The sequence below is a fragment of the Kogia breviceps genome, chromosome 12 (assembly GCF_026419965.1).
Source record: "Kogia breviceps isolate mKogBre1 chromosome 12, mKogBre1 haplotype 1, whole genome shotgun sequence".
NCBI lineage: Eukaryota > Metazoa > Chordata > Mammalia > Artiodactyla > Physeteridae > Kogia > Kogia breviceps.
Window position 1 is genome coordinate 19,038,060 of NC_081321.1, and position 12,352 is coordinate 19,050,411.

Genomic DNA, 12,352 nt, shown 5'->3' on the forward strand with positions numbered 1-12,352 from the left:
ATGAGATGCTTTCCCACTAACAAACAGTAAGAGTCATAAAATACTCTTAAGAGGAACATTCCAAAGTCAAAATTTACCTCAGTGGATTAAAGCTGGTCAGTAATTAGGATAATGTGCATAGACCCTTACTCAGAAACACTGGGCATTACCAAACCTTCTATGAATACTGGGGAGAAACCCAGCCCTAAGAGGTGTGTGTGCCCACTCAGGCCATCACTGCTCCCACACTGGCCTCTGACAAGTCCATCCAGAGTGACTTTCAAGCCTGGTGAAGTATCCACATCAAATATGGAGATGTTGACTTCACCCTCTGAGATTCAGATGGCATGGGCTCAGAGTGGGCTCAGGCATGTATATGGCTAACAAAGAAATACTAAAGAAAGAAGGGGCTTCCCTGGTGGTACAGTGGTTAAGAATCCGCCTGCCAATGTAGGGGACACGGGTTCGAGCCCTGGTCCGGGAAGATCCCACATGCCGCGGAGCAACTAAGCCCGTGAGCCACAACTACTGAGCCTGCACTGTAGAGCCTGCAAGTCACAACTACTGAGCCCACAAGCCTAGAGCCCGTGCTCCTCAACAAGAGAAGCCACAGCAATGAGAAACCTGCGCACTGCAACAAAGAGTAGCCCCTGCTCGCCGCAACTAGAGAAAGCCTGCACGCAGCAACGAAGACCCAATGCAGCCAAAAATAAAAAAATAAAATAAATAATTTTTTTTTAAAAAAAAGAAGGAAAAAAAGAAATCCAAAAAAACCAAAATAACACTCCACGGGTGACTCACAGACCCAGGGCCCAGACACTGGTCTACTCTGAGAATGACCGCAGACACTCCCAACCGTGGCAAGGGCTGACATTATGACCTGTCTGCAGGAGTCAGTGTGGTCCGCCAGCCACAAAGCCTCCTTACACAAGGATGCCTCTGGTACTCAACATCCGCCCTCCTCCTCACCTCTGGCACCCAGGAAGCTGAATCTAGTGAGAAATTCAAACCTTCAACCATCACTTTATATACATGTTGAGCCCATCATGTGTCTGCAGAGGAATTCACAAGGGATGCTGGAAAGGATCACTGGGTAGCTAAAGCAGTGTAGAAATCAGTCTTTGAGCTCCAAAGCCATTTGATGCAGGCAAAAAAGACTTTAGAAATCACCTAGTGCAATCCTTATTTTATAGAAGGATAAACTGAGGCCCTAAAAAACATAAGTGACTTGCCAAGGTTGGTGACACTGGGGGACAGTCAGGACCAGAGTCTAAGTCTCCCAACGCTGTGGCCACCGCCCTTTCTTTCGTAAACTGTGGTCTGGGCTCACCCACTCCACTGTGGCCACATCAGACATCCTCGACAACCCAGCTCTCTGGAAGACCAAAACTCTTATGTCCATTCCTGTGTCCCCTCAGCAATGTACCTGGCCCTCAGTGGTAATGTAATACATGTTTCTGAATAAGAAAATAAATGAATAATCCTTTTTGCTAGGATACAGCAGTATGATTTCTTTGAATTTTATTTCTAAAAATTATCTGCTGAAAATCACCTCTCAAAAGAAGAAAATTTGTTCTTGGCAATGTTCTTAGGGCTACTTTTTGTCTTGTTTAGAAGTGTTTGTCTCAAAATAAACATGTGTTTTGCAATAGCAAGCTAGCTGGATATATAAATGTATAGATCTATATGTGTGTACACGTATGCATACACACTGCATACATATAGACGAACACTTCTAGTGTTCCCAAATGGGACCTTTCCTAATACTTGCTGAGCTCTAAGATGGCATAAAGTTAAATGAAAACAGCGGCCCCCTCATGTGCAAATGCAGTTTTGTGAAATATATTTAACACTCAAAACCGTAACCACTAGCCTGAGGTCAAGGAACAGAACATCTGCTTCTCTGGTTGCCAGACAGAGATGATGACATGACAACATTTGGGTGAGAAATATTCATTTTCCTCTGCAACCACAAACATGCTTACAAGAGCCAAAACGGGCTCCAGATTGCTCAACAGGAGGAAAAGAGAGCCTACGAATGAAGCTTGTTCTTGACAGAGAAATCATTTGGGGGAGATGAAGGATTTAGAAGCAGTAACAGCAGGATTCATCTGTGACTTCCCAAATTCAAGCACTAATGGGAACCAGGAATGCCCCAAACACCATCAGCACAATTCTTCATTCATTCAACAATATATACTGAGTGTCTATCAGTATCAGTGCCGTTGGCTGTTCTAAGCACTAGGGATACAGCAGTGAACCAAACCGATGTAACTCCTTGCTTACTTTCTAACAAGCAGAGGCAAACAGTTATATTAAATTGTATGTCAGGTGATGGAGACAAAAAAAGGGGGAAGGCAATGGAGAGTGCTGGGGGAGAGAGTTTAAGATTTGTATGAAGGTATCCAGGGAAAGCCTTACTGAGAATGGGGTATGCGGCAAAGACTTGAGGGAGGGCAGGGAGCAGCCATGCAGGAAGAGTACTCCAAGCAGAGGCGGTGTAAATGCCTCCTAGACCAACTGTGAACTCAACCACAACAACCGACTCTTACTCTCAAGGTAGCTCCAGTGTCTGGTAGAAGATACAACTGTTCTCTCAACAGTGAACAGCAAGTTAAATTGAATTAAATTACTCATCAACGGAATAAAAAAGGAGAATTCGGGGCCGTGCGATCTTACAACCAGGGCTGCTGTTACTGGAATCAAAACCCACATGGATAGATAACCAACAAGGACCTACTACTGTATAGCACAAGGAACTTATACTCAGTATCCTGTAATAACCTATAAGGGGAAAGAATCTGAAAAAGAATACACACACACATATGTATATATAACCGAATCACTGTGCTGTACACCTGAAACTAACACAACATTGTAAATCAGTTATACTTCAATTTAAAAACAAAAATAAGAGCTCGAGGCTTTTCAGGGCATGAGCCACCTCCATCTCCTTGCACGGCCTTGCAACAAACCTTTCTCTGCTCCAGAAACAAAAACAAAGACAAACAAAACAGAAAACCACATGAGTTTCAGGCCAAGTGCCACAAAATAGTGTCCAGCCCTGTGGCAGCCACCTTGTCCCCAAGGAGCAGTGAGAGTGGGTGCTCATGGGAAGAACTCTGCTTTTGGTAAAGTTGGGGGGGGAAATCAGTATTTTTCTGATTTTCAACACATTATTCTTTGTATTTTCCTAAAGCCACGTGGTATAAATCAAAGTTATGGGAGTTGCTTCAATTGTTTTTTTTTAAGCCCAAAGATTATTCCTGACATTCTACTTACTTCTCTCAGAGTACTGTTCAAACATTTATTCCATTTCCTTTCTCCTTCCTTCAAATTTTATCTGATCTGGCAGGTGAACAGCCTCAAATTGAAGGAGGCAACCATAGCCTGAAGAGTAACTGTTAAGGTCTTGTACAATTTTTTTTTTTTTTTTTTTGCGGTACGCGGGCCTCTCACTGCTGCGGCCTCTCCCGTTGCAGAGCACAGGCCCCGGAAGCGCAGGCGCAGCGGCCATGGCTCACGGGCCCAGCCACTCCACAGCACGTGGGATCCTCCCGGACCGGGGCACGAACCCGTGTCCCCTGCATCGGCAGGCGGACTCCCAACCACTGCGCCACCAGGGAAGCCCAGTCTTGTACATTTTATAAGAGCCAAAGACAAATTCATTCATTTCTCTTCTGACTTTTTGTTTGTTTGGTTTTTTGTTTTTTTGCGGTACGCGGGCCTCTCACTGTTGTGGCCTCTCCTGGAGCACAGGCTCCGGACACACAGGCTCAGCGGCCATGGCTCACGGGCCCAGCCGCTCCACGGCACGTGGGATCCTCCCGGACCGGGGCACGAACCCGTGTCCCCTGCATCGGCAGGCGGACTCCCAACCACTGCGCCACCAGGGAAGCCCAGTCTTGTACATTTTATAAGAGCCAAAGACAAATTCATTCATTTCTCTTCTGACTTTTTGTTTGTTTGTTTTTTTGCGGTACGCGGGCCTCTCACTGTTGTGGCCTCTCCTGTTGCGGAGCACAGGCTCTGGACGCACAGGCTCTGGACGCACAGGCTCAGCCGCTCGGCGGCATGTGGGATCTTCCCAGACCGGGTCACGAACCCACGTCCCCTGAATCGGCAGGCAGAGTCTCAACCACCGTACCACCAGGGAAGCCCTCTTCTGACTTAAAAGCCATGGTGGAAGTGGTTCATGATTACTGTTTGCATAAGCGGTCATTTTTCACCAGGAGAGTTTCTGGTTAAATCATGTAGCTCTGATTCAGACTGTGCTTAAATCCTGACATCTCCCATGCATAAATAAGGATGGTGCCACTTCTGTACGATGTAACTGGTTTTGTTTGGGGTTGTGTGGGTTTTCTGGGGGATGGGGATGGCAGTGGGCAAGTGGAAAGAATGAGTTGAACCAATTTATTATCTCCTAAGTAATACTGTCTGTCCAACACTGGCTGTCAACTTCTAAGCATGGCTTTTGATACAGGTCATATGAAATAACTCAAATTTAGAAATCACAAATATTCCAGTGAAAGTTTTGTTTTTCAAGAGTGTCAAGTACAAACAGCAGGTATGGAAGAACAAGCATGATCTATACCTGGCTTTTCATATGCTAAGGAGTACCACTGGGCAACCCCAGGACATGGTGTAGTCACTACACCTTCTGTTTATTCTAACTCTGACTAAAACATGAGGCTCATCTTATAACTGTCTGCAAGTAATGCTCAAATTAGCTCTGAAGTCAGCCACATTTGAATCACCATTTTCCTCTATTTGTAGCCAAATAACAAAAGAGCAATAGAGGCTACTATAGCTGCTTTAAAATTAAAATTTCATTTAAAATTTTAATTAAAACCAATCCCGAGATTTCACAAGTATTTAGAAACTTATCATTTTACATTTCTAGTCTCAACACTCAGTACTGTGAAATGAACAGCCTAAGAATGTAAATAGGCCTAAAAATGTTTTTAAATCTTTTGACTATTAAAATTCTAATGAAAATAAATGCATATATATGTATTTTCCCTCCATTATTGGGAAAAATACCAGTTAATCTAATACCATAGACTTTGCCAAAACATCAACGAACTGCTGTGGTCTCTGCCAACTAATTTAAAAAAATAATCACAAAGAGGGATAAAGTGAGCATTCAGGATATTAAAGGTAACAAAGAAGTACTGATTTTTATAGTAGACATATATTAATAGTCTCGAATCAACCAGAATCTAAAAACAATACCCAAATAGATCGATCTGTCCTTAAAAATCATGTTCTTCATTCAAATTGAGCTCCAGAGTAAATCTGGAAGGCTTCTAATGTATTGTCAAAATATGCAGAAAGGGCAATGATTGTCAAATGAATTACAACAAGAGAGTATACTCAATTTCGTATCAGTAGAAACAGTAGACTGTGTTTATTACAACAGCATTTTATACATAGTATATGGTGAATAACCACTGAATTGATCTGAGACCCATCTCCAAATGCAAGGGATTTCAGGAAAAATGATAAGATGGAAAAGGGGATAAGGCAGCATTATCTTCAAATTGTGGAGTTTTAAATTCCTTCAGTTGGGACTTCCCTGGTGGCGCAGTGGTTAAGAATCCGCCTGCCAACGCAGGGGACACGGGTTCGAGCCCTGGTCTGGGAAGATCCCACATGCCGCGGAGCAACTAAGCTCGTGTGCCACAACTACTGAGCCCACGTGCCACAACTGCTGAGGCCCGCGCACCTAGAGCCTGTGCTCTGCAGCAGGAGAAGCCACTGCAATGAGAGGCCCGTGCACCGCAACGAAGAGTAGCCCCCACTCACCGCACTACAGAAAGCCTGTGCGCGGCAAGGAAGACCCAATGCAGCCACAAATAAATAAATAAATAAATAAATTCCTTCAGTTGACATCTCAGTAGTAAGTACATCTAAAGCCAAAAAACATAAACAAAACTCAAAATCTTTATAAATGCTGTAAACTTAAATACTTGGACAGCAAAAGCACAGAATTCCTTAGATTTTGCAAGCGTGCTACTTATTCTCTTGTTCTAAGGTTCTAGTTCTTTTCTTTCCAGTCCCACTGAAAATGACTGAAAAAGAGCCAAGAGCTGAAATCTGAGTGGATTACCTCCATCTTCATTTATCCAGTAAAGAAAAAGATTCATTGTTCCAACTTCAGTTATCTGATTATCCTCTCCATAGAGCCACAGAACCTGCTGACATGCGTTATCCATTGCTTCACATTGGGCAAAGAGAGATGAGCCGTAATTCCTTTTAAGAAAGAGGAAACATACTGATTATGACTATACTTCAGCCCCTACCTCCCAGTAAGTCTTTAATTCACGTGTGGATGTAGTCAATGTACTATGTTTTTAATAATATATACTCTCTAGTTAACTGCATAATGTTAAAGGAAACCCATTAGAGAACCTAAATGGTCTAACTGCACTCATTTGAGAAAGAGAGAGCAAAGAAAAATCATGGAATTCTAACTTGAAAAGTTAGAACACAGGTAAATAGACAAGTTAACAACAGTTAAAACTTACTGAGTATTTTTTTCACATACCAATCAATTTTACATTTCATTTAAACCCCACACCAACACTGTGAGTTAGCCATGATCATTATTTCCATGGTTCAGATGAGAAACTGAGGCTTAGAGAAGTAACTACTATCAAGTTACAGCTATTAATTAGCAGAACATGGGCTTCCCTGGTGGCGCAGTGGTTGAGAATCTGCCTGCTAATGCAGGGGACACAGGTTCGAGTCCTGGTCTGGGAAGATCCCACATGCCGCGGGGCAACTGGGCCCGTGAGCCACAACTACTGAGCCTGCGCGTCTGGAGCCTGCGCTCCGCAACAAGAGAGGCCGTGATAGTGAGAGGCCCGCGCACCGCAATGAAGAGTGGCCCCCGCTTGCCACAACTAGAGAAAGCCCTCGCACAAAGACCCAACACAGCAAAAATAAATAAACTAATAAACTCCTACCCCCAACATCTTAAAAAAAAAAAAAAAATTAGCAGAACACCAACGCTGTGCTCTGAGACCTTTAAGTATAACAAAGAAACACCTAATGTCCAATGTCTAAATTCCCTAAAAGGTGAGATAAGATGTTAAAAATCCTGATTTTAACTAAAAGTATTCCAAAAGCCTGTTTTTCTCAACCAGCACTATTCACCTTGGATTACTTGAAATCAAAGGAACATGGCATATCTTCCTGGAATGACAATGTAGTTTAGTAGTTTGTTTATTCATTCATTCATTCGTTACCTGACTCCTAGGAGAAGTTTAAGTAAACTTGTTAGGGGAACACTTTCCTCTATGAATCAGAGTGCAAGATACAATTGACATTTAACACACACACACACACACACACACACACACACACACACGGCTCATGGAGAATAAACTCAAACTACAGAGATAAGAAATTTAAATATCTTGGAATTCACTTTTTTTTAAGAAGATATATTTTCACAAATGGTCTATCATTTGGAAGGAGAACTGAATTCTAAACTAAACAGAAATACTAATGTTCTTTATACCCTAAAATTTCATTTGGAGGGTGGGAGGGAGGGAGACGCAAGAGGGAAGAGATATGGGAACATATGTATACGTATAACCGACTCACTTTGTTATAAAGCAGAAACTAACACACCATTGTAAAGCAATTATACTCCAATAAAGACGTTAAAAAAAAAATTTCATTTGGCATGGGTAGATTCATTCATAACAATGCCTAGCTCTCTCACTGTCCTCTCGTTAATGAGTTCTCCAATTTTATGTTGCTTTAGGAGAAAAGGAAGTGGTATTTTAAATTTATCTTTTATTAAACTTAAATGGGAAAATTATGGAGTATACTACAAAATATGAATCAATGTTTTAGATAAAACAAGACAGTCCTCAAGTAAATGTGATGCTTGGGGCTTCCCTGGTGGCGCAGTGGTTGAGAATCCGCCTGCCGATGCAGGGGTCATGGGTTCGTGCCCTGGTCCGGGAAGATCCCACATGCCGCGGAGCAACTAGGCCCGTGAGCCATGGCCGCTGAGCCTGCGCGTCCGGAGCCTGTGCCCCGCAACGGGAGAGGCCACAGCAGTGAGAGGCCCGCATACAGCAAAAAAAAAAAAAAAAAAAAAAAAAAAAAAAAAAAAAATGTGATGCTTGCTTGCCTTCCTATGTCCCTGATTATATAATTCACTTTCCTGGGCTTTCAGAGGATATTAGCAAACAAGTTTGAGAAGCACTGCCATGACACAATCAGGCATAGGAAATAAACCCTAGGCCCACCTTGGACTATGAACCCCCAGAAGAACACAGAAATAATCAAACATATAATAATAACTGCTACAAAGCATTAATGTTACCCTCTACAAAATACCCACCTAGGCCTTTTAATGGTCTCTTTTACATCTGGGCAAGATTAAAGACTATAGTACTAAGTCAAAGTGTAAGGTAAGCACAAAAGCCATATATCACAGTGGCTACGTGCCATTCTCATCTGCACACGTACTCTTCCCACTATATTCTCTCTGGCTCTTCCCACAGAGCCAAGTCATTCTGCTTGGGTTGACAATCATAGCATCTTGTCCTGCCACAACTGAACAAAAGGGTGGGCAAGTAACTAAGCTGCTCATAAGCTCTTCTTTGAGTTCATTCACTCATCCATTTTAATGTGTGAAACCTGAAAGATGTATTTTCTCCCTTTGAGAGTAGTGGCAGCTTGTGTGCTAGGACGTAAGTCTGGGTCTACTGTGTCCATAGTCACCAGCCTTCAAAGGAGAAGGCCATCTGAAGCAGGAGAGCCCTAAGTCGACCCATAGCCAGAAGCTATGACAGGAGACAGAGGTAGGATGAAGCAGAGCGGAGAGAGACTGCGGAGGAAGCAGCACGGGCAGGACACAGGCAAGGGCAGAAGAAACCTGGCAACAAGGATTTGAGCTCCTATTGGTCCACAGCTACCATCCTACTTACACGAGCCAATCAGTCCCTTCTCTGCTTAAGATGGTTTGAGCTGGTTTTCTGACTTGTAACTCCAAGACTATTGACTAATAAACTAAACTATTCTAGAAAGCCATGGGAAACAGGCATCATACTATAGGGCTATTGCAATCTGGGGCATGAAGGGGTTCACTCAACCCAAGGTGTTACGACTCCTTTAAAAGACCCTCGGGCTTCCCTGGTGGCGCAGTGGTTGAGAGTCTGCCTGCCGATGCAGGGGACACGGGTTCGTGCCCTGGTCCGGGAAGATCCCACGTGCCGCGGAGCGGCTGGGCCCGTGAGCCATGGCCGCTGAGCGTCTGGAGTCTGTGCTCTGCAATGGGAGAGGCCACAACAGTGAGAGGCCTGCATACAGCAAAAAAAAAAAAATGCTTTCCTAAGGGCTTCCCTGGTGGCGCAGTGGTTGAGAATCCGCCTGCCGATGCAGGAGACACGGGTTCGTGCCCTGGTCCGGGAAGATCCCACATGCCGCAGAGCAACTAAGCCCGTGAGCCATGGCCGCTAGGCCTGCGCGTCCGGAGCCTGTGCTCCGCACGGGAGAGGCCACAACAGTGAGAGGCCCGCATACCGCAAAAAAAATAAAAAATAAAATAAAAGACCCTCAATATGTATACTTCAAAACACAGGTAATAAAATGTAAATTATCGGTCAATCTGGAGATGACACAATTCTGATATGCAGGAGGCTTTCGTTTTTAATGGCAAATAGGCAATAACTGAGTTAAATCATGAGTACTTTTTAATGAGTATAAACCAGGCTGCAGGGGGAGTCTGGTAGAAAGAGCATGGGTTTGCAGCCAGCAGGCCCAGATGCAGCTCTTTTACTTCTACTATTGGGTTATAAATGAACTAAAGCAAGTCAGTTCATAGTTTGCATCACTGAATTCATTTGGCAAAAGTAAAAACAGTTGCTTGATATACTGCATAGATTGTTTGGCAAAAATAAAACAATAAAAGTTAAGAAACAGGCTATACAAGCCTGTTATATCCTAACGAAATTAAGGTTGTTTTTTAATGACTATTTTAATTGACTTTTCTCTAGTTCATAAGATAAAATTGTTGAGACAAACATCTGAAAATAAAGAAACAATTTCTCTCCTAAGTATAATGAATGCCCTTTGGTCTATTCAAAAGCACATAGAGAAGTTTCAGTGTGAATATCTAGCCTTTCAAAGAAACTTCTAAAAACAAACATACACTTTTGAGAGTAAGGCTGAATCAAAACCATGGTTCCCCAGCATCATAAAGCTACTTGGGCAGAAAAAAGAATTAAAGACCCCGACTGCTTCAGTGCACTGCAAGGAAATGGAGTATTTATTTATAGGTGGTATTTTTCCCCCAACACAAGTGTGTATCAAAATTCTCTCTCAGGGGTCTTCCCTGGTGGCACAGTGGTTGAGAGTCCGCCTGCCGATGCAGGGGACGCGGGTTCGTGCCCTGGTCCGGGAAGATCCCACGTGCCGCGGAGCGGCTGGGCCCGTGAGCCACGGCCGCTGCGCCTGCGCGTCCGGAGCCTGTGCTCCGCAACGGGAGAGGCCACAACAGTGCTGTCCGCGTACCGCAAAAAAAAAAAAAAAAAAAAAAATTCTCTCTCAGGACTTCGCTGATGGCGCAGTGGTTAAGAATCTGTCTGCCAGTGCAGGGGACATGGATTTGATCCCTGTTCTGGGAAGATCCCACATGCTATGGGGCAACTAAGCCTGTGGTCCACAACTACTGAAGCCTGTGCGCTCTGGGGCCTGCGTGCTGCAACTACTGGGCCCGCCCGCTGCAACTACTGAAGCCTGTGCACCTAGAGCCCGTGCTGTGCAACAAGAGGAGCCACCGCAATGAGAAGCCCACACACCGCAATGAGGAGTAGCCCACGCTCGCAGCAACTAGAGAAAGCCCCGCGGGCAGCAATGATGAAGACCCAGGCAACCAAAAAAAGAGTTCTCTCTCAGATGTAAACTGTATTATTATTGGCCACAGGGTAATTGATACCTTGGTAATATATTTGGGTTTCCTCCCATGTGCTGCCAATATTCAGAAGAGAAACACATGTTCTTGGAGTAAAGGGAAAAATGAAAAAGTGGGAAAACTGTCTACATGGAAAAAATTTTAATATAATTTTAAATAGAATCTGGGAGATGGAAATATTAAATATATCCTTCCCAAAGAGTAAATTCTAGTGTGTGAAATCCAACTGATTGCTCTTAAGATAAAGAGAGTCCTAGAGATGAAACAAGAAAGAGAGCCTTACAATAGAAACTATTGTCTGTTGAGAGGGTACCACCTACCAGGCAGGGTACTAAGTACTTAACCCTATTATTTCAATGAATTGTCTCAACACAACCCTAGACTTTATTATACTTTTGAGGACCTGAAGTTAATTGTACAAGATTACGCAGATGTGTGACGTGTATGGCTCTCAGATATCTGATTCCCAATCCACTCTGGTAATTGCTTGGTTCTACCACCACACTTGCTGAGAGCTCCCTATATGCCAGCCAGGGTCCTATGTCCTTTATATTATCTCTCTTCATCCTCACAGGTAAAGTGGGCATTATTACCCTGACTTTATAAATGAGGAAACTGAGGCTTAGACAAGTAACATGCCCAAGGAGTTCGGTTTTTGAGCCAGGTCCTCCTGACTTCAAAGCTTGCACTCAAGTGCAGAATGAGAATATAAGGGAAAAAGGAGGAAAATTAAGATGGAGAGAGGGAGAGACCTGAATCAGTCCAAATTAACTAAGAAACTGCCTGGGAATCAAGATGTTCCTCTGATGAAAGACTGACTTCTAGCTCAGTGCTTTTCAAGATTAGCTGCACAATGAAAATAATCCTGACGCTCAGGCTATCTGCCAGACCAGCTAAACCAGAATCTCTAACAGGGGGACCCAGACATCACTCGGTGGCAAAGCTCCTGCAGGTGACTTCAATTTGCACCCACAGGTGAGAACCACTGTGCTCGAACTCCCCTTCAACCGTGAGCCACTGTTACTTTTCTCACTGAAGTACACTTAGAAATAAAAGGATAATATTATCTCTGATGGCTTCAAAACAGCGACATAATCTTAGAATATATATATATATATATATTCTCCTCTGCCTTCCTCCTATTCACTGAGATAAAAGCAGAAAATTCTTGAGCTTATGAAAATCAATAGCTATTTAATAAATCTAATTGATTTTTTTTAAAAAAGCTTAGAAGGTAGCTATTAAATTAATTATGTTTAGAAAAGAGCAGTAACACACAAATCTAAGGTTCCTGACAAAAGTCTTTGTCAACTAAACTGGATGATGGTAAATGCAAAATCCTTTGTTTCCCTTGGACTCCTCCAGGTGGGAAGGACAGGAATAGAGAGCTTTGGAACTTCTTGGAAACAACAGGCATGTGTGGGGCAAGTCCAT

The 12,352-nt window shown here is 43.4% G+C and overlaps 1 protein-coding gene across 7 annotated transcripts in view; it reads right to left on the reverse strand.

Moving 5' to 3' along the window:
• Positions 1-12,352, reverse strand: part of BCAT1 (branched chain amino acid transaminase 1) — a 112,562-nt gene that overhangs the window by 22,818 nt on the left and 77,392 nt on the right. For all 7 annotated transcript variants that reach the window (XM_059080124.2, XM_067008893.1, XM_067008897.1 and 4 more), the window contains one exon: positions 6,092-6,234. In XM_059080124.2, coding sequence (XP_058936107.1) covers positions 6,092-6,234 — 143 coding nt within the window. The remainder of the gene's footprint in view (positions 1-6,091; positions 6,235-12,352) is intronic.